At 45.0% G+C, this 21,932-nt stretch overlaps 1 protein-coding gene across 1 annotated transcript in view; it reads right to left on the bottom strand.

Moving 5' to 3' along the window:
* Positions 1-471: 471 nt before the first annotated feature.
* Positions 472-21,932, bottom strand: part of scn4ab (sodium channel, voltage-gated, type IV, alpha, b) — a 29,766-nt gene continuing 8,305 nt past the window's right edge. Inside the window, exons 14-30 of the mRNA XM_070847926.1 lie at positions 21,405-21,506; positions 20,959-21,315; positions 16,281-16,467; positions 15,819-16,072; positions 14,340-14,448; positions 12,827-12,981; positions 10,030-10,203; positions 9,270-9,392; positions 8,062-8,346; positions 7,707-7,760; positions 6,691-6,828; positions 6,454-6,558; positions 6,034-6,304; positions 5,129-5,750; positions 4,251-4,395; positions 1,519-1,596; positions 472-1,054 (exon numbers count right to left, since the gene is read on the bottom strand). Of these exons, the coding sequence (XP_070704027.1) occupies positions 686-1,054; positions 1,519-1,596; positions 4,251-4,395; positions 5,129-5,750; positions 6,034-6,304; positions 6,454-6,558; positions 6,691-6,828; positions 7,707-7,760; positions 8,062-8,346; positions 9,270-9,392; positions 10,030-10,203; positions 12,827-12,981; positions 14,340-14,448; positions 15,819-16,072; positions 16,281-16,467; positions 20,959-21,315; positions 21,405-21,506 (3,528 nt within the window). The 3' untranslated portion in view covers positions 472-685. The remainder of the gene's footprint in view (positions 1,055-1,518; positions 1,597-4,250; positions 4,396-5,128; positions 5,751-6,033; positions 6,305-6,453; positions 6,559-6,690; positions 6,829-7,706; positions 7,761-8,061; positions 8,347-9,269; positions 9,393-10,029; positions 10,204-12,826; positions 12,982-14,339; positions 14,449-15,818; positions 16,073-16,280; positions 16,468-20,958; positions 21,316-21,404; positions 21,507-21,932) is intronic.

Below are 21,932 nucleotides of genomic sequence, written 5' to 3'. Positions count from 1 at the left end.
TTTAGAATACATCATTACAGCTGAGAAATGTAGGATTCTGTAGGAGTCTGTCACGGTCTGTAACAGCAGTTCTCTGTGTAAGCAAATTAAGTATAATGTGCTGTGTAACCCTGCTGTCACGTGTAAAACCTTATGAATGCTGAATTTATAATACATTATGTCTACCACTTATAAACCTGTCATGCATGATTAGTATGATGTAGATGTGTATTATGAAGAGTTTTATAAAGCCTTCTAAATGCACTGTAATGTCTTATGAATGGGCCCATAGTGCATTTTAGACATGAGCCTGGGAAGTTCTAGCTCGCTTTCTACATGGATTGGCCACAAGCGCTGTCCCCTTTAACATAGACAGAAGTGTTATATGGGTTAGTTTTACTAATAACCTGAATAGGTAGTTAAATCAAGTTTATCTGTAATGTTTAATGTCAAATACAGTGTCTCAGTGAGCCAGCCAACAGCTGACACAGCTCAGCACAAATAAAACATGTGGAAAGCCAGAGGAGGAGCTCAGAATCAACCGGAACAGTTTCAGATGTTCAGGATCTGTAGCGTTCACTCATCAAACCGACAAAACTTAACTGACTCATCTCTGCTGTGGTTCATCTTTACAGAAGCTGAAGCTAACAGAGATCAGAGATCAGTCCCACAGCGCAGAGGAAATCATGGCAAACACTGCCCGTTATCACACGATAGACTCCCTCAGGTTCTCATCTCGCAGGAAGTCAGGGGTGTTGAGAGGAGGAACGGCGTGGAGGAGAAACTCACTCTGAAGCTCCACCTGGGCGGGAGGAACCTCACCTGAAGCAGCTGAGACAGACTCCTCTGTTTCCACGTTGTCTCCATACAACTGACTGATCCGTTTACACAGAAGTCCGTCTGTCTCCGGCGGGGTGTCCTTGTCTCGCCGTCCATCTGTCTTCTCTCTGTATTTGTAGGAAGCCAGTTTGACTGTTCGCTGCAGGAGGTGTTTCCTGTATGCTCGCTGGATCACAGTGGCTGCCACCTCTTCCTGTTTCCTCCGCAGAGTGCTGCTGATAGGTTCATACGACACCTGCAGGCAACAAGAAGGTACAAGAGTACAACAACTATAAGAATAAGAATTGTCTGTGACTTCAGTGAATCGGAAACTATATCAGCCTCATCTGAACTGTGAAAATGAATTAAGATGAGATGCTGTCCCGAAGAAAGTCAAACAACCGAGAACAGCAGAGAACCAAACAGGGTCCTGATCCATATCACAGTGCTCATCACTGAAAAACTCAGATATGAAGGTCTCCAACACATAAACTCTGCAAGGCTGGATAACTTCATTAAAGAGTTGATTGTATAAAAACTACCACCATGTGAAAGTCTGCTGCTCTGTCATCAATGGAAAGTTTTACAGTGCACAAAACAGAACTGTAGTGAACAGTATGAAATACTTCATTCATATGCAAAAGTGTGAGGTTAAATGAATGAAGATAAACTTGGGTGTGGGTTAAGACAACAAATGAAACTACAGAGTTGAATAAAAACCTTAGAGGGGTTGTTGGCCATGAACTTCTCCTCCATGCTGGCTTTGAGGGCGTCCATCTCTCCTGAATCACCCAAAACCTGCACACATACAACCGAATATGATTTCATTTAACACAATGTATAGAAAACAAAAGCTAACACAACACAAAATAATGTAGCATAAACGAAGTGGTAACGAAGTGTAAGAGGAGGGACAAGGGCTGTCCTCTGTCACACCTGTCCTCTGAAACACCTGTCCTCTGTCACAGCTGTCCTCTGTCACACCTGTCCTCTGTCAAACTTGTCCTCTTTCTCACCTGTCCTCTGTCACACCTGTCCTCTGTCCCACGTGTCCTCTGACACACCTGTCCTCTGTCACAACTGTCCTCTGACACACCCGTCCTCTGTCACATCTGTCCTCTGTCCCACTTGTCCTCTTTCTCACCTGTCCTCTGTCACACCTGTCCTCTGTCCCATGTGTCCTCTGTCCCACTTGTCCTCTTTCCCACTTGTCCTCTGTCCCACCTGTCTTCTGACACATCTGTCCTCTGTCCCACTTGTCCTCTTTCTCACCTGTCCTCTGTCACACCTGTCCTCTGTCCCATGTGTCCTCTGTCCCACCTGTCCTCTTTCAAACCTGTCCTCTGTCACACCCGTCCTCTGACACACCTGTCCTCTGTCCCACTTGTCTTCTGACACATCTGTCCTCTATCCCACTTGTCCTCTTTCCCACCTGTCCTCTGTCACACCCGTCCTCTGTCCCACCTGTCCTCTGTCCCACTTGTCCTCTGACACAGCTGTCCTCTGTCACACCTGTCCTCTGAAACACCTGTCCTCTGTCACAGCTGTCCTCTGTCACACCTGTCCTCTGTCAAACTTGTCCTCTTTCTCACCTGTCCTCTGTCACACCTGTCCTCTGTCCCACGTGTCCTCTGACACACCTGTCCTCTGTCACAACTGTCCTCTGACACACCCGTCCTCTGTCACATCTGTCCTCTGTCCCACGTGTCCTCTGTCCCACTTGTCCTCTGACACATGTGTCCTCTGACACACCTGTCCTCTGTCCCACTTGTCCTCTTTCCCACCTGTCCTCTGTCACACCTGTCTTCTGACACACCCGTCTTCTGTCACATCTGTCCTCTGTCCCACTTGTCCTCTTTCAAACCTGTCCTCTGTCACACCCGTCCTCTGACACACCTGTCCTCTGTCCCACTTGTCTTCTGACACATCTGTCCTCTGTCCCACTTGTCCTCTTTCCCACCTGTCCTCTGACACACCTGTCCTCTGTCCCACTTGTCTTCTGACACATCTGTCCTCTGTCCCACTTGTCCTCTTTCCCACCTGTCCTCTGTCACACCCGTCCTCTTTTCCACCTGTCCTCTGTCCCACCTGTCCTGTCACACCTGTCCTCTGTCCCACCTGTCCTCTGACACACCTGTCCTCTGTCACACCTGTCCTCTGATCCACCTGTCCTCTGACACACCTGTCCTCTGTCACACCTGTCCTCTGACACACCCGTCCTCTGTCACATCTGTCCTCTTTCCCACCTGTCCTCTTTCAAACCTGTCCTCTGTCACACCCGTCCTCTGACACACCTGTCCTCTGTCCCACTTGTCTTCTGTCACATCTGTCCTCTGTCCCACTTGTCCTCTTTCCCACTTGTCCTCTGACACACCTGTCCTCTTTCCCACTTGTCTTCTGACACATCTGTCCTCTGTCCCACTTGTCCTCTTTCCCACCTGTCCTCTGTCACACCCGTCCTCTGTCACACCTGTCCTCTGTCCCACTTGTCCTCTGACACAGCTGTCCTCTGTCACACCTGTCCTCTGACACACCTGTCCTCTGTCACAACTGTCCTCTGACACACCCGTCCTCTGTCACATCTGTCCTCTGTCCCACTTGTCCTCTTTCTCACCTGTCCTCTGTCACACCTGTCCTCTGTCCCATGTGTCCTCTGACACACTTGTCCTCTTTCCCACTTGTCCTCTGTCACACCCGTCCTCTGACACACCTGTCCTATGTCCCACTTGTCTTCTGACACATCTGTCCTCTATCCCACTTGTCCTCTTTCCCACCTGTCCTCTGTCACACCCGTCCTCTGTCACATCTGTCCTCTGTCCCACTTGTCCTCTTTCCCACTTGTCCTCTGTCACACCTGTCCTCTGACACACCTGTCCTCTTTCCCACTTGTCTTCTGACACATCTGTCCTCTGTCCCACTTGTCCTCTTTCCCACCTGTCCTCTGTCACACCCGTCCTCTGTCACACCTGTCCTCTGTCCCACTTGTCCTCTGACACACCTGTCCTCTGTCACAACTGTCCTCTGACACACCCGTCCTCTGTCACATCTGTCCTCTGTCCCACTTGTCCTCTGTCCCACTTGTCCTCTGTCCCACCTGCCCTCTTTAATGTGCAACATTTGATGTGGGACATGAGACAGATTATGGATTAAGGTTTTCCACCATCTCCACCATCCAAGGATTATGGATGTCCACAAGTGCGAAAACTGTTTCCAGAGCAGCGTCCTCGCCACGCAGAGTGACACACCTCCACCTAACAAAGCCATCCTACCTGTGCTGGACAGTTTTCACTGGTTTGCACAATAAACGCTTCATGTCGGGCTGAACAGCTTATTAAATAACACAATATGACAAACAAAAGACATTGTAACACCACACAACACACATAAATACACACAAGACAAATACCATCACATGACGTAACCTGACACAGCATCCTGTGAGACCATGTTACCTGAGCAGTGAGGGCGAGCAGGATGTCCAGGCAGTGGATCTTGTCTCCAGGAACCAGAGGCAGATCCATGTGGATCAGTTTGATGGTGTTTGGTTTGGAAATCCTCAGAGGATCCTTCAGGGTGTCGCAGAAATCCGACAGCTTGCTGTGAGGCCAGACAGGGCAAATTTATTCATATATCATGCTTTACAGGGACATAAAACACAATAAAAAAATAAAAAATAAAATATATAGTTTAAGAGAAAGCTTAAGAGAATATGCATTATAAGACAATAAAAGCACATGTAAAGTAATCAGTAATGTTTTAAGGCCTGATTTAAAAGCGCAGTTTCAGCGGAGCTCAGGTGTTCAGGAAGCTTATTCTACAGGTGGGGAGCATAGAAACTAAAAGCTGCCTCACCTTGCTTGGTTCTGATTCTGGGAACGCTGAGTAAACCTGCACCAGATGACCTGAGGGGTCTGGACGCCTCAGACCTTATAAGTAAGTCAGTGATGTATTTGGGTCCAGAACTATTTATTGATTTGTAAGCAAGTAATAGGATCTTAAAATCTTTGGCCCACTGGAAGCCAGTGGAGGGATTGAAGAACTGCTGTGATGTGCTCCACCTTCTTGGTGTTAGTGAGGACTCTGGCTGCTGCACTCTGGACAAGCTGCAGGTGTCTGATTGATTTTTTATTAAGAACCTTGAACACACTATTGCAATAGTTCCATCTGCTGAAGATAAATGCATGAATACTATTCTGGCACATCCACTCATTGATATGTTTGATACATTTGTTTAGCACATGTAAATGTAGTGTAACTGTAGAAGACAGGAGAGTCCATTAGAGTTTCTGAACAACACCTCAGAGATAGAATAAGGATAAGACAGAATCACCTGTACTGTATAAACTGTGAGGCGTCAGGGTCGAACTTCTCCCAGGTTTCATAAAACATCTCAAAGTCGTCCTCACACAGTGGGTCAGTGCTCTCCTCGGTGGCCACGTTGAAGTTCTCCAGGATGATGGCGATATACATGTTGACCACCACCAGGAAGGACATAATGATGTAGGTGGTGAAGAAGACGATTCCTATTGCCGGGCTGCCACAGTTTCCTCGAACCATCGAGCCTGGGTTCTCTATGTCAGGGTCGCAGTCCGGCGGCATGTTCATGATGGGACTGAGCAGACCGTCCCATCCGGCCGACGTGGTGATCATGAACAAACAGATCATGCTGTTCCCAAACGTCTCAAAGTTAAACATGTCGTCGATCATGGCCTCCTTCTTCACATAGGCAAAGTTAGACATACCGAAGATGGAAAAGATAAACATGATGAGGAAGAGGAGCAGGCCAATGTTGAAGAGGGCAGGAAGTGACATCATCAGGGCGAACAGCAGTGTTCGGATTCCCTTGGCTCCCCGAATGAGACGAAGGACTCTCCCAATACGAGCCAATCGGATCACACGGAACAGCGTGGGCGAGACGAAATACTTCTCTATGATGTCAGCAAGGAGGAGGCCTGGAAGGAAGGAAGGAAGGAAGGAAAGAACAATACTCAATAAAAACACGTTTTTCTCTTATAGGCTAAAGACAAAATGCTTCTTGTGGTATAAAAATTAAATTAAATGTAAAGACTCATACTCTCACTCCACCTCTGGTCAGATGTAATTTTATATAATTTAATGAAATTAAAATGTATAAGGAGATTTTTGGTCCTTAAATCTAAAGACGTCTACAAGACATTTGACATGAGAATAAATGTTGACACGATGACATCATTAGACACCAGTTTGCCAACTTACCTACGATGGACAGGATGACGACCACAAAGTCAAAGATGTTCCAGCCAACAGCGAAGTAGTGCTGCCGCAGTGCGATGATCTTCAGAGTGCACTCTGTGGTGAAGATGACGATGAAGACGAGGTTGACCCAGTACAGGATGATGTCTTTCTCCTTGCTCTGCTCATCTGTCTCCACCATCATGGTCACCATGTTGAGGCAGATCAACACCATGATGAAGATATCAAAAACCTGTTTGGTGACCAGGTCAAAGACCAGACCCTGGAACTTATTCTGGTGAGGCAGAAAGAGGAGAAACAGATTATGTTGACCCAGAGTCAAAGGCATCAAACAGAGATTTCAGTCCTGGTTCCACCTGAACGTTTCACGCCTTTGTTAGTGTCTGATTGTAAAAAAGTCAGACAGGAAGTGCTTGAACTGACCTCAGGTCGTGGAACAGGTTTCTGAGGTTTCTTGGAGCCCAGTTTCTTCATGGCGTTGTAATATTTCTTCTGCTCCTCCGTCATGAAAATATCTGTTCCTCCCAAGTGGAGACAAAAGAGAAAACAAGAGTTACCTCACTGATAAGATTTGGAGTCTGGGCCAAGCTGAAGCTGGTCTTTGACTTAAAGCACAGGCGACTGTGACATCAGCCTGTCTGTGACTGAGAGGAAACATATCTTGGCTTTCTGCTGGTTGAAGTTGTCGATGATGACTCCGATGAAGAGGTTAAGGGTGAAGAAGGAGCCGAAGATGATGAAGCATACAAAGTAAAGGTACATGTACAGATTGGCCTCGTACATTGGCTGGGACTCCACCTACACACACACACACACACACACATACGTGATGTGGTTGGAACAATGACAACTTTGTACCAGTATCAGTATTACTTCCAGAGTCAGCATCTACACCACCATCAGTGCAAGGATTTGTAACAGTGCTTCTGTTAGTGTTGGTTTGTGGCGACCCGACCCCGCCAATCCTGGGGCATCTGTGTCAGTGGGGGGGGGACCTGGGCCCAGTGTCCACAGCCTATAAAGTTCTGTTACTAAAAGTTCCTCTCTATCTGTTCCTCCTTGGGTCTTTTTTTATGTTGTTTAAATGCATCTCACAACACTCATGCATTATCTTCACTCTCATGCTCACCCCACACCATTGATTCTACTGACCTCCACACTCATCCTCTATTTCTGTTTTTTGAATCTTTATTGTTATGAATTTATTAAAAGCCGTGTGAGTTCTTGGGAAAACCTACCAGAAGACCATTTGCACGCTTCATGCATGCAGGAAAATTATGCTAGTAGCTTCAACTGACATTGCAAGGCCATTCTACTGTACAGCAACAATTCTATGAGAATCATCATCCTGTTTTATGTGCACTTTCCTCCATTGAATCAGACTTTCAGCCAAATCTGAAGGCACGTTTGTAGAACAGCCAATAGGAACGCTCTCTCTTTGTTTTGTCATGGCCTTATGATCCAGTACAAGAACCAGTACTAGTATTAGTACCAGTACAAGAATCAGCACTAGTATTACTATCAGTCACAGTACCAGTCTTGGTATTACTTCCAATACCAGCACCAGTGCCAGTATCAGTACTAAAATTAGTATTAGTACTAGGTGCAGTTCCAGTATGATGGAGCATTAGTACCAGTTTTTATACAACTATACAACTGTAAGTTGGTGTACTGACGTCTCTGGAGTCCACTGCTGCGTACATGATGTCCATCCATCCTTTAAATGTGGCCTGAAAGAGACGAAACTCATGAACATCAGTCTTCATTGAAAGAGCAGAATATAAGAAGTCCAGTCGTCTGCATACAGTTAGAAACAGCAGGTCAACTAAGCGCTGTGGATAAACCTGTGGACCCAGACATAGTGCAGAGCCTTACAATGAAAAGGTGAGACGATTGATATTGATTGGTATTGATACTGGAATTATTGATACTGGTTACTCTGACCCGCTGGTCTGCTGGTTACTGTTTTCTATTGGACTGAATCACTCATGTATCTCAGTGACATCACATATGTTTAGTGTTGAGACTCACCACTTGGAGCAGCGACAGGTAGCCCATCCCCACATTGTCATAGTTGACCTTAACGTTCTTCCAGCGGATCTCAGTGATGTTTAGCTCTATCAGAGCTAAACACTCACTCCTGTTGTTGACGTCTTCAGGGAGAAACACCTCCTTAGATGTCTCATTAAAACAGTAGTAAAACTTTCCTGCAAACAGATTCACTCCCATAATGCTGAAGATCAGCCAGAAGATTAGACACACCAGCAGCACATTAAAGATGGAAGGGATTGCTCCAACCAGGGCATTCACCACCACCTGCAGACAGACAGGCAGGGAGACACGTCTATACAATAAAAAAAAAGACTACTTATACAGCACATTTTGAACAGAAGTTACAAAGTGCTTTACAAAGACAGAAAACAAAGAAATACCAGATAAAAGTGGAATTAAATAATTGAATGCAATTAAAATTGTATAGTAACGAATTAGGTTAAAACATAATTGCACTTAAACAGTTAAAACAGTTAAAAAGTATGCGGTTCTTAAATAATGTGTTTTTAAGAGAGATTTAAATGAAGAAACAGAGCTTGTGTGCCTGATATCATCCTGGATGTGGGTCCAGAGTTGAGTAAATCCGAGAGCATCAGTCTCATCAACTACTATACTACTATTAACCCTCAACTACTAACACGTGGGTTCAACTGTCAGAGACATGGACAGGAACCAGCCTCATACATGTCAGGTTAAAAACCTGTTTTAAAATGTACAGGCAGTGTAGAGATGCTATGATTTGGGCTATGTGTATTCTCCTGTTGGATGGTGTGAGAAGTCTAGACCGATTGAAGCTTGGGTAGGTTGTATTGACTAAACAGGGAAACACAGGAAATAACGAGTTACAGTAAGCTTCTACCCCAGTTCAGATGTAATGTTTGAAATATTGTGCAGGAAGCTGGACTGGATGACAGATGTTGAGGATTTAACGCAGTAGGACAAAGAACCTCCATGGAAATATGATCAGTGGAAGTCTGGACTGAAATGGTAACCTCTGGTTTATCTGAGTTTAACTGGAGAAGGTCGCTAAAGGCAGACTGAGTTGTAGAGAGAGAAACAGGTAGATAGTGAGACTGTTAACACTGGGAGGTCAGTACTATTTGCTGACAGACAGGTAGACAGACAGACAGGTTACCTGCTGATAAACCTGTCTGTCTGAGGGTCAGTGTTTGAAGTGCTTGTCTCACCCTCATGCCCTCGAAGCGAGATAGGGCCCTCAGGGGCCTCAGAGCTCTCAGAGTCCTCAGGGACTTGATGGCCCCCAGCTCAGAGTATCCCAGGATGTTTGCTGTCAGAGACACCAGAGACACCTGGAAAACAGAGCATACCTGGTAATGACATCACACTGCAGGTGCACCTGGAGCAGAGACAGGCCTCTGCGTTTTACTGTGTCAGCATCAGCACTGTTTTTATGGTCACCTGCTCCTGCATATATTCTGTTTATTTTACTTTACTCCCATGATCCTTTGCCTGTCAGTGACCGTCTGCCTCCTGCTTGCCATCTGAGGCTGCTGCAACATGCATGTTGAGATCATAATGGGACAAAACATCACCTTCTCAAAGTTTCTGTCAAACAGCCAAACATGAGCCAATGCTACACAGCAGCGACACTCGGTTCCTCAGATGACCTCGTGTAGTCGACTCAAATGCCAGGTAGAGTCACACTGCTGCTGATGGATACAGAAAACGAATGCCTCGGAGCACGGAAAACACCTGGGCTGAACCCTAACCCTTCGTCAGGTAGACTGATAATGCCTGCTCACATAATGAGTTATGTAATAAATAGTCAAACTACCCATTTATTTTATATCCATGACATAAATATACAGACGCCTGCCTATTAGGCGGCAATTTGCATGAAAGATAAAGAAAAAGAGAAAAAATTATTTAGAATAAAGTGGTTTACACTGTTTCACCTATAATCACTGTAATTGATTGTGTTCTTACATCTACGATCAGGAAGTCCAGCCAGCACCAGGCGTTGGTGAAGTAAGTCTGGAACCCATAGGCGACCCATTTGAGAATCATCTCCACCACGAACACATAGGTGAACACCTGGTCTGCGTACTCCAGAACTGTCTTTATGACTCGACGTTGCTCCATGTAGATGTCCTCAAACGCCTGTTCACACATAAATTAATGTTACCACCCAGACAGGTGCTCATTGACAGCACACCTTCTTCACCTGAGGATGGTGCCTCAGCTCACTTCACAGAAGAAAATATGTTTCCATAATTCCATAATAAAAAAACAAAAAGCATCAGGTTTGATGTAAGTTAATTTATACATTATTCACTCATTAGGGCCCGAACACCAAGCGGTGCAAGGACCCTATTGAAATGCGAGGATGCAAGAATATGTCAGGGGGGTAAGAAAATATCAGGGGGTCAAGCATCAAGAAGTGTGAGGACCCCATGGGGGTCGAGCACCAAGGGGTCGAAAACATAATTGAAATGCAAGGAATTCTTCTTCTTCTTCTTTTTCTTCCCCGAAATGAATTGCTAATTTGGGGGCCTGAACATGCACGAAAACTCAAGAAACTTTGCATACGCATCAGTTGTGGTGAAAAATTATGTATTTTAAAGGTCTCACGAATGGGCGTGGCAAAATGGCTCCATAGCACCCCCTAATTTCAAGCCCCAGAACTGCGTTTTATGTACATATACGAAATTTGGTGGGTTCATGTATCTCTTCAAGACGTACAAAAAAGTCTCTTGGAGCAATGACCTAAACCCAACAGGAAGTGAGCCATATTGGATTTTTCACACATTTTTGGCGATTTACAGGGGACGTAAATGAACGAACTAGTCCGAGGGGGTTGAAGCGATCGATTTCAAACTTGGTCAGCTGGTAGAGAAGACATCAACGATGAAAAGTTATTAAAGGTCTCTACAAAACTTTAACGGTTTGGGCATGGCGAGCTGTCAAACTTCAGTGTCTCGCAGTCAAACAGGAAGTTGTTAATAACTTGACTATACATGATCCAATCAGCACCAAACTTGACATGTTTGATGAGAGTCCCGCCCTGAAGACGTCTACATGCCAATATTCATTCACAGTCACAGAGCCACCTGGTGGCAGCAGGAAATGCTATGTTTTACACTATGATGGCTCAAGACCAGCCACTTCAAATTTGGTCAGGAAAGCCTCAAGACGTTGATGTTGGTCTGTAGTGAAAACTGTGAGTCTCCATCAAAAGCTGTTGCTGTGACGATGCGGCGAATTTCGATCAAACATTTTCCTTCGCCATGAGCATTAAAAGTGCTGTAACTCCACTGTACAAGGTCCTATCTTCACCAAATTTATACCGTTTGATGACTGTCTGGCTCTGAAGACATGTTTATGCCAATTTTGAATCATAGTCATAACGCCACCTAGTGGCGAGAGGAATAGCATGTTTTATTCTCGGACGTCTCTCTCACAACAGGTTAATCACAGCCACCTCAAATTTGACCAGTGGAGAGAAGTGGGTCTGCCTCCCTCCTCCACTTTGAGCTCTCAGTTAACATGGCAGTCAATGAGGGAGTCGGTTGGCACTCCCATCGCTCCGAGGCTCTTAGTGGGAGCTGCGTATGTTTCTGTGTGTTTTGACTCACATCACTGTTTCACTCAATTTTCTGATGATTTTTCTGCTCCTCTTCACTCTAGTGATCACCCACTCTAGCCCTGAACATTCCATCACATACACACTCATGTAAAATGTGAAAAAGGAGGGAAAAACTTTTTATTTTCGAAAGGCGACCGTGATGAAAGGGTGAATGGCACGAAGGAGGTGGAATGATGGACTGAAAGAGGACAAGATGGTGAACGTTTTAAAGCTTGAATGGAGTTTTTGATATGTTTGTTATGAAGGAGCTATGAGTGCTTGAAGTTGGTTGAAGAAATGGAAATTTGTGCTGTAGCTTGACTGTCCAAGGTCCTAACAGTCTGAACACAGTCCCAGTCTGAAGACATCTACACACTCATTCTGAACTACACTCATTGCGCCACCTGGTGGCAACAGGAAGTAACACCTCTGCGCCAATAATCATTTGATTTGCATGAAATTTTCACAGTGTAGTCAACACTTCATATACTGGAATATAGGACATCATTAGTGGCTGTTCTCTAGTGCCACATATGGGACACAGGAAGTGACATGTAACTCCTTCATGCACTGTCAAAAATGCATGAAAATTCTGAACCGTGTGCAAGGGTCGAAGTCCAGGAACAGGACGAAGCCACCGTTTTATGGAAGGTCGCTATCTGTTCTTTCATTGTTTACTATGACATCATTATTCAGTATGATGTCAGTGTTTGTGTCTTAGGGTCGATAAATGTGAGTTAAAACATTTGAGTTAGTTGAAGGTTATCTCACCTTTGTAAGTTGTGGTGGCCATATTAGTAGTCAGAATGTCAGCCATTTATGTAGTCCACTGTTAGCCTTGTCAGCCATGTTAGTAGCCCTGCGGTCAGTAAATCAGTGCTCTCCTGTTGGCCATATTGTCCTCACAGGTTAGTACTTGCACTGCAAACATTCCTGAAAACCAATCAGATCTGAGCATCTCAGTCATGTGATCAGATGAAACAGACCACGCAGCATCCAGGAGGACTAAGCAGCAGTCAAACCTCTGGAGGATTTTAGAAAACAATGTGCTTTACAGAAAAAAACAAACAAAACAAAAAAACAAAACAAAGATTTTTGTTAAAAACTGATCATGTTCAAATCAATCAATAATATTATATAATATCGTATAATATATACCAGAGCTCCGCTGCTCAGCAGGATCATGAAAATGATGAAGGTCTCAAAGTAGTTGTGTTCTACGATGGAGAAGCACGTGCTCCTGAAGTTAGCCCAGACCTTCCCTCTGCCCTGGGACATGTCTATGTCCAGGAATGGACAGCGTTGGTAACAATCTGAAAAACATGAACACCAAAATAAATTGGTTTATTTGAACAAGCCAGTTATAGTACAAGTGTCTTCAACACCTGAGTTCATCTCCAGCAGTAGAGACAACCTGTCATACCTGACATGCAGCAAACCTGCTGATTGTAACTGTGAGAGAAAAATCTTTCTTTAGGGCCTCTCCAGGTCATGTTTAGGCCAGCTGTAAAACCTAAAACAGGAGAGACCCCGTCTCTGTGTTCAGCTGTCTGAGTGTTTGAGTTGGCTGGTGGATAAGGAATGACGCTCTGTTGTCATGGTTAGTGTGGTTGCATGTGATTGTTGTGCTGAGCTCCAGACATCGAAGGACAGACCATCTCCTGTTGGAGAAACGGGCTGACTGTGAGATTCATTCAATGTGATCTGCAGAAATGTGAGGGATCGTAGATGAAAGTTTAGATTTCAGACAGCCAATGTGGTACATCTGAGCATGGAGTGATTCTGGTGCCTAGCAAGGTTAAAAGACTGGCGGCAGCCTTCAGGACTGAGGTAGTTCATACTGATTTTCAGCTGTTTTCATTCTCATCGATCAAACATCAATAAACAATGAACCCCAGCAAGCTTTTCCTCAGAATCAGAGCTAACTGAATCTGAAGGTTTCCTCCACAGTAACAACAGGCTTGTTCGAGATGAGCCAGGCCTGCGCAGAATCCATCATCTGTGATCATCACACAATGCATGCCGGTTCGATTAGTGTCTGACTCGCTCTGACGCCATGCATGTGGTGGCAACGTTCTATTGGCCTAACACTTATGCCAGATACACACATTCTCATATATAAATATTCAATATTCAATTCAATCAATTAAAAATTATTAGAAGAAAGTTTTATTCATAAAAAAAAGTTAAAGTTTTATGCTTTTCCTCCCTGCTGTGTGCAGGCTGTATGGAACTGACAAACCTTATTTTATTTATTTTGATAAATCCAACTGGATGGAAATATTTTGGTGGCTTCCTGTAAATTCTTTGAAAGATGCTGGCAACTGTCTGACTTGACTGCAGCTGTTTGCTGCTGCTTGTCTCTGCTCCCTGTCTGTTTCATACAAATTAAACTATATACAGCAGTGCATAAACTATATGGAACAGGAAAAGGATTGGGCGATGTGTGGATGAATTGTGAATTATGAATTATAAATCGTGCGATTCCTCTGTAGAGTCACTGTTTCAGGACCCTCATGGCTTGAGGCAAAAACATTCCCCCTCATCCTCTCCGTTTTGGTCTTCAGGCAGCAGTAACGCCACCCTGATCGCCACAAACAGAAATGTCTGTTTGTTTCAAACTATGCTATGACTGATATGTATGTGTGTGTGTGTGTTTGTGTGTTCATACTGTCACTGCAGCAGTTCTCAGGTGTGTTTGCATCGTGATCTTCACTGTCTTCATCCTCCTGAACTTCAGGAACTCTCTGTATGGTGCTGCAGACCGACGACTCGTCACACTGAAGAAACACGAATACAGTTTACACTGAAACCACCAACAGCCTCATGTTCCCGTTCATAGATAATAATGCTACATTTTATTTATAGAGCATTTCCAATCAAACTCAGACTCAGTTAAAACACTTCCTAAAACCATAGAATGCATAACACTAACCACACATTAAAAGCTGTTCTGAAAAGGTGATTGGATACCTTTGGAATACAGTTTTGGCAGCTGGGAAAAATGCCATTACAAAGAAGTGGATGGTACAGAGAGACCCAACCATCCGGGACTGGACCCAAATAATGACTGACATTTACAAAATGGAAAAGATTACTTTTGCAATGAACTTAAAAATGGACACTTTTTTCTTACACTGGAAAAAATGGGAAAAATATGCAGAACAGTATATGCCTGACATTGCATAGAATATGCCATTCATAAATGTTTATCCAAAATGTGACCAGCCTTAGACCCGATGCAGTACTACAATGTTCTATCTCTGGGAGTTTCAATGTTATTGTTAAAAATGTAATGTAATGTAAAGTAATGTAATGTTAAAAAAAAAAAAAGGACGGAGACGAAAGATTTGTCTGTTCCAGTAACCAACCATGAATTGGAAGCTTGGTTAAATGTGGTGGACAAGTCATGCCTGCCAGGTAATTTAAAAACCTGGATTTACCAGCACAGCATGCTACCAAATATTCGCTGGCCCCTCTTGGTTTATAAGATCCCAATCCCCACAAAGGAAGGCTCTGAGAGGAAGATGAGCAAGTTCCTTTTAAGGGGAGCATGCCTCAGAGCCTGAGCAGCATCGCTATCTATCAGCAGAACAACAAGCTGAAGCTCCCAATCAGCAGTCTGAATTAAAAATTCATTCAATCTGCCCACAAAGAAGACCACTGCTTTCATCAGGGATGAGGCCAGTTGATAGGATCATCTCTAGTGGCCTAGTGGAACTTAAGGTTGACTTGGGAAAGCAACTTAAGTTCCCAGAAAACATTTTAACAACAATGAGGCAAAACATGGTGCTGCTTTCTGTAGCCTCCAAACAAGTCCCAGAACTCCTCCCAGAACTCACCATCCCATGGAAGGATAGCCCTGAGGAAGCCAACGAGACGAAGACACTTGACTAACGCTGGCTGGGTCACCTGGATGAGGGTGTGTAATTGCTGAAAACACCTGAAACACCTGATGACCCAAGGTAACATCACTGATGATGTGTCCAGGTGCATCACAAGATGTATTCTACAAAAGTCTTTTGATCTCAGTGAGATTACCTGCTTGAATAACGGTTTTAACTTCATGAGACCTGTGAATGCACCATTGCATCACAACTTAGGACATTACAGTGGGTTAACGGCTGAAATAGAATAGAATAGTCTTTACTGGATAGTGCTTTTCTTCCTCCTCTTCCTCTTCCTCTTCATCATCCTCATCCTCATCGTCATTGTCAGGCATTTCAAAGTCTGACTCTGCCTCAGCGATGGGGACCCTAAGGGAGGTGATGTTGTGGTAGTTGCTGGTTAGGTTGCTATGGTTACAGCTGAGCAACTTGACCTCTGACACCGGCTGGTCTGAGGTCACAAAGGTCAAATCTAAAAACTCCTTCGTCATCCTATTGTCCTCCTCACTGTCAACCCCTAACAATGAAAAGCAACATGAAACAGTAAATCACACAAAATATATTCAGTTTTAAAATATGTAGTTTACAGAAACACAGTGAAATAATAATAAGAAAAAGCACTGAATAATACTTTAATGCTAAAGAATTTGACAACTAATACACTATAAAAAAATATGTAAATACATAAATGAATAAAGTTGCGGTAGTTCCATGTCAGATCCTACCGGTGTGGTCTGGATTGATGTGATTCTTCTTTCCCATTAAAGTCCAGATATGTTTCAGGATCCAGGCCACAGCCCTATTGATCCGGTTTATGGCGATCTGCAAGTTGTTTTCTCCTTCATCTTCTGGAGCTGCAAGATTGTCACCGCTGAAAGAGCTCAGCAATAAGGCCAGGAACAGATTCAGAACCTGAAACAAGAACAGGAACTGTTGGGCTTCACCAGGAAATAGTGAGTCCTCAAGTTTTCACACATCAGCCACCATTGGCCAGTGTGAGACACATGACCCCACAACCTCAGGCCACTAAACCAGATAACCCCCACTAAACTTCCTCTTTTAACCTCAATTCACTTTGTTATTTATCTGCTTCTTGTTTACATTTTGTACCTATTTTATTTAATTTGTTAGGCACTATTTCTCTGCATCCACTTAGACACTTTACACACTTAAACAGTTTACACTTTGTACTTTGCATTCTTATTTTTATTTTTATTTAATTCCTTTTGTAATTGTTTATACTGCTTCAACTTTTGTATTGTATTTTGGCAAAATAATTTCCTTCGGGATTAATAAAGTTGATCTTATCTTATCTTATCTTTTCAGCTCTGGACCTCGGAGGGTCAACTGAGCTAAGCTCAGTGCTCTCTTTCTGCCTTCTCATCTGGATTGAGGAGAAATCTCCCAGAGAGCCCTCTCATATTCCTGAAGGCCTCTGCCTTAGTGTGACCTATACCAGACCAGGCCACCCTGTTTCATGGCAAAGCCCTAACTGAACCAAGCTTATCAGCGCCAGCAGGTATGGCCCAAGAGTCTGCCAGCTGATCATCAGAGCAACAGGAGCACACCAGCAAAGTTTGCACTGAGCTGCTAACTACCAAGGGACAAAGGAGCGACCGGATTCCTCCAGCCTGCAACCACACAGCAAGGACAAAGAAGTACACTTTTCCTCCAGCCGGACTCACCAACAGGCTAAGAAGCAGCACACTCAAGGACACTTGAGTAAAGTTGAATAAAGTCCAGGCTGTTATGTGGATAGTGGGAGCCTTAAAAACTGCTGAATGTGATCAGAGAGAGCTCAAGGCTGAACAAAACAAAAACAGAAAAAGTACCAGAGAGCACAGAACCAAGACTTTCCAGAATTTCCCCCCGGGGATCAATAAAGTATTTCTATCTATCTATCTATCTATCTATCTATCTATCTATCTATCTATCTATCTATCTATCTATCTATCTATCTATCTATCTGCCGTTTGTGCTGCCATCTTGTGACTGCACGTCACTATGTTACACTGTACTCCAGTGCACTATATTATACTACATTGTACTACACTATACTACAGTATATTTTACTATACTTTTCTACTCTGTCTTGACATATTCATTACACAGTGTTGTACTGTTCATACTGGTCATCTTATTTATTTGCTAAATTGATTTTTGTTGTCTCAGCAGCTGGACTCTATGTCATTCAATGGAATGACAGTAAGGTTACAAAGGTATTTGTCTGTACCTGACGATGATGGAGTGGTTTCACCTGATGAGAGCCTCTTGCATGGACGGTTGAAAAACTCTGAAATGCTGAGTAACATGGGGTCTTTCTTTGGACACCTGTCTGTGGAGCGGTCTGCTGATCTGTGTGCTCTTGTAAATGATTGATTGTGTTTATTCAATGATATACCAACTAAAACACACTTAATCGAGCATTACATTGACATGGGTGATGCACAGCCAATCCGCCAGCGTTTCTACAGGGTGTCAGCAGTGAAACACCAGGTGATAAGATAAGATAAGATAAGATCAACTTTATTGATCCCGAAGGAAATTATTTTGCCAGAGTACAATACAAAAGTTGAAGCAACAATACAAAGTTGAATACAAAGTACAACGTGTAAAGTGTAAAGTGTCTCTAAGTGTGTAAAGTGTCGTGGAAAAAGCAGAGAAATAGTGTCCAATAAATTAAATTAAATAAGTACAAAATGTAAACAAGAAGCGGATAAATGGGCTGACCCCAGACCTTTGACCACAGACCTTTGACCACAGACCTTTGAACTCAGACTGCTGACCCCAGACCTTTCACCACAGACCGCTGACCCCAGACCTCTAACCCTTGTTAGTGAGTTTTGACTCCAAACTGACCCCAGACCTTTGACCCCTGACCACAGATCTCTAACCCCAGACCTTTGAACCCAGACCTCTAACCCCAGACCTTTGACCACAGACCTTTGAACTCAGACTGCTGACCCCAGACCTCTAACCACAGACCTTTGAGCCCCAGACCTTTGACCCCAGACCTTTGATCCCAGACCTCTGACCACAGACCTTTGACTCCAAACCTCTGACCCCAGACCTTCGACCCCTGACTCCAGACCTCTGATCCCAAACCTGACTCCAGACCTCTGACCCAAGACCTCTGACTCCTGACCTTTGACTCCAGACCTCTGACCCCAGACCTCTGACCACAGACCTTTGACTCCAAACCTCTGACCCCAGACCTTTGACCCCTGACCTCTGACTCTTGACCTTTGACTCCAGACCTCTGACCCCAGACCTCTGACCACAGACCTTTGACTCCAAACCTCTGACCCCAGACCTTCGACCCCTGACTCCAGACCTCTGATCCCAAACCTGACTCCAGACCTCTGACCCAAGACCTCTGACTCCTGACCTTTGACTCCAGACCTCTGACCCCAGACCTCTGACCACAGACCTTTGACTCCAAACCTCTGACCCCAGACCTTTGACTCCAGACCTCTGATCCCAAACCTAACTCCAGTCCTCTGACCCCAGACCTCTGACTCCTGACCTTTGACTCCAGACCTCTGACCACAGACCTTTGACTCCAAACCTCTGACCCCGGACCTTTGACCCCTGACCTCTGACTCCAGACCTTTGACTCCAGTCCTCTGATCCCAAACCTGACTCCAGTCCTCGGACCCCAGACCTCTGACCACAGACATTCGACTCCAAACCTCTGATCCCAGACCTTTTACCCCTGACTCCAGACCTCTGATCCCAAACCTCTGACTCAAGACCTTCAACTCCAAACCTCTGACCCAAGACTTTTGACCCCTGACCTCTGACCAGAGTTTTGACTCCAAACCTCTGACCCCAGACCTTTGACCCCTGACTCCAGATCTCTGATCCCAAACCTGACTCCAGACCTCTGATCCCAGACCTCTGACCCCAGATCTTTGAACCCAGACCTCTAACCCCAGACCTTTGACCACAGACATTTGAACCCAGACCTTTGACCACAGACATCTGACCCCAGATCGTTGAACCCAGACATCTAACCACAGGCCTTTGACCACAGACCTCTGAACACATTCAGAACCTCAGAGGGCAGGAAAAGAAATTTCACACTCAGCTCTCTCTTTGTGCCAAGACCTTTGACCTCTGACCACATACCTCTGAGCCCTGACCTTTGACCTTACATCTCTAACCCTTGAAGTTTGACCCCCAGACCTCTGACCACAGACATTCGACAGTGAGGACACTGAAGAGACACCACCTGTCCTCAAGCGTACTGGTGAACTTCTACCGCTGTGCGATCGAGAGCATCCTGGCCAGCTGTGTCACTGTCTGGTATGGGAACTGCTCTGCCGCAGACCGTAAGATGCTACAGCGGGTGGTGAAAACTGCCCAACGTATCACAAGGACTCCTCTTCCAGCCATTGAGGACATCCAGAGGAAACGCTGTCTGCGTCGAGCTCGCAGCATCCTCAAGGACTCCTCCCACCCTGCCCCTAAACTGTTTGTCCTCTTACCCTCCGGCAGGCGCTTCAGGAGCCTCCGAACCAGGACCACCAGACTGAGGAACAGCTTTTTCCCCAGAGCTGTCTCCCTACTGAACTCTGCCCCCCACTGACCCCCCTGCCCCGACACATCACCATACTGTCCTCTGTAAATATAGTATTTAAATCTAGGTAATATGTATATCACCTCAATCTGTATACACCTGTATTATATGTACATTCCACTCTCAGTCTAATCCGTATATTATATTAATATTTATACCGTAGTTACTAGCACACATGTTCATAGCACTACTCTGTATATAGCACCTGTAATTCTGTAATTCTGCATATTCTGTACATACCTTATATATATTTCTGCACTTTTTCTACAAATTGCACTTCTGGTTAGATGCCAAACTGCATTTCATTGCCTTGTACTGTACAGGTGTAATGACAATAAAGTTGAATCTAATCTAATCTAATCTAATCTAATCTAATCTAAACCTCTGATCCCAGACTTTTGACCCCTGACCTCTGACTCCAGACCTCAGATCCCAAACCTCTGACTCCAGACCTTTGACCCCTGACCTCTGACTCCAGACCTCAGATCCCAAACCTCTGACTCCAGACCTTTGACTCCAGACTTCTGTCCCCAGACCTCTGACCACAGACCTTTGACTCCAAACCTCTGACCCAAGACTTTTGACCCCTGACCTCTGACCAGAGTTTTGACTCCAAACCTCTGACCCCAGACCTTTGACCCCTGACTCCAGACCTCTGATCCCAAACCTTTGACCACTGACATCTGACTCCAGACCTCTGATACCAAACCTCTGACTCCAGACCTCTGACCCCAGACCTCTGACCACAGCTACAGCTTACCTGCTGGACTCCAGAGGATTACTAACATAGTAAAGCTGGCTCAGATCAGAGAGTAACTCACCACCAGGTTTCCGATGACGAGGACCATCATGAAAACGATCAGACACATTGTCTGACCTGAGACCTCCATGCAGTCCCACATTGTCTCGATCCACTCTCCACACAGGACCCTGAAGATGATGAGGAAGGCGTGGAAGAAATCATACATGTGCCAGCGAGGAAGCTCGCAGTCATCTGCAATGCGACAGACGCAGTCTTTGTAGTTCTTCCCAAACAGCTGCATGCCGACGACGGCAAAGATGAAGACGATGATGGCCAGAACCAGAGTCAGGTTCCCCAGAGCCCCCACTGAGTTCCCAATGATCTTTATTAACATGTTGAGAGTTGGCCATGACTTGGCCAGCTTAAACACTCGCATCTGGACAAGAAAAAGGTGAGGAGGCAGATGAGAGGACAGGTGAGATGTTTGGAAAGCGACAATGACGATGATGATGATGTCACACTGACCAATCGGAACGAGCGCAGCACAGACAGGCCCTGAACGTTAGCCAATCCCAGCTCCAACAGACTCATTGTGACGATGATGCTGTCAAATATGTTCCAACCCACCTGCAGCCATGACAAAAGAACATTCACAGACAAATGTTACCATGGGAACAGCCGTCAGTCATCATCACTTGCTTTTCTCATCTCTCAGGTTCCTGTGGATCCTGGTCCTGCTGCTGTGGCTCGCTGGCTTCATGAATCACTGCTGTGGATCGTCAGCCACTCATCATGTTTTTCAGTGCTACCATAATGATAATTTGTTAGTCTCATTCCTATTGTCAGTGCTATAGCCGCTGTTAGTATGTTGGTTGCTGTTTGTGTTGTCTCTCTCTCTGTCTCTTTCTCTCTCTCTCTCTCTCTCTCCCTCTCTCTCTGTCCAACCTCCACCCAACATGGACCCTGACAGAAAGCCGCCCACATCTGAGCCTGGGTCTGTTCAAGGTTTCTTCTTGTTAAAGGGGAGTTTTTCCTGCCACTGTTGCTCAATAT

The sequence above is a fragment of the Pempheris klunzingeri genome, chromosome 17 (genome assembly GCF_042242105.1).
Source record: "Pempheris klunzingeri isolate RE-2024b chromosome 17, fPemKlu1.hap1, whole genome shotgun sequence".
Taxonomy (NCBI): domain Eukaryota; kingdom Metazoa; phylum Chordata; class Actinopteri; order Acropomatiformes; family Pempheridae; genus Pempheris; species Pempheris klunzingeri.
Note: the sequence above shows the minus strand (reverse complement) of the source record. Positions and strands in the feature narration are given on the sequence as shown.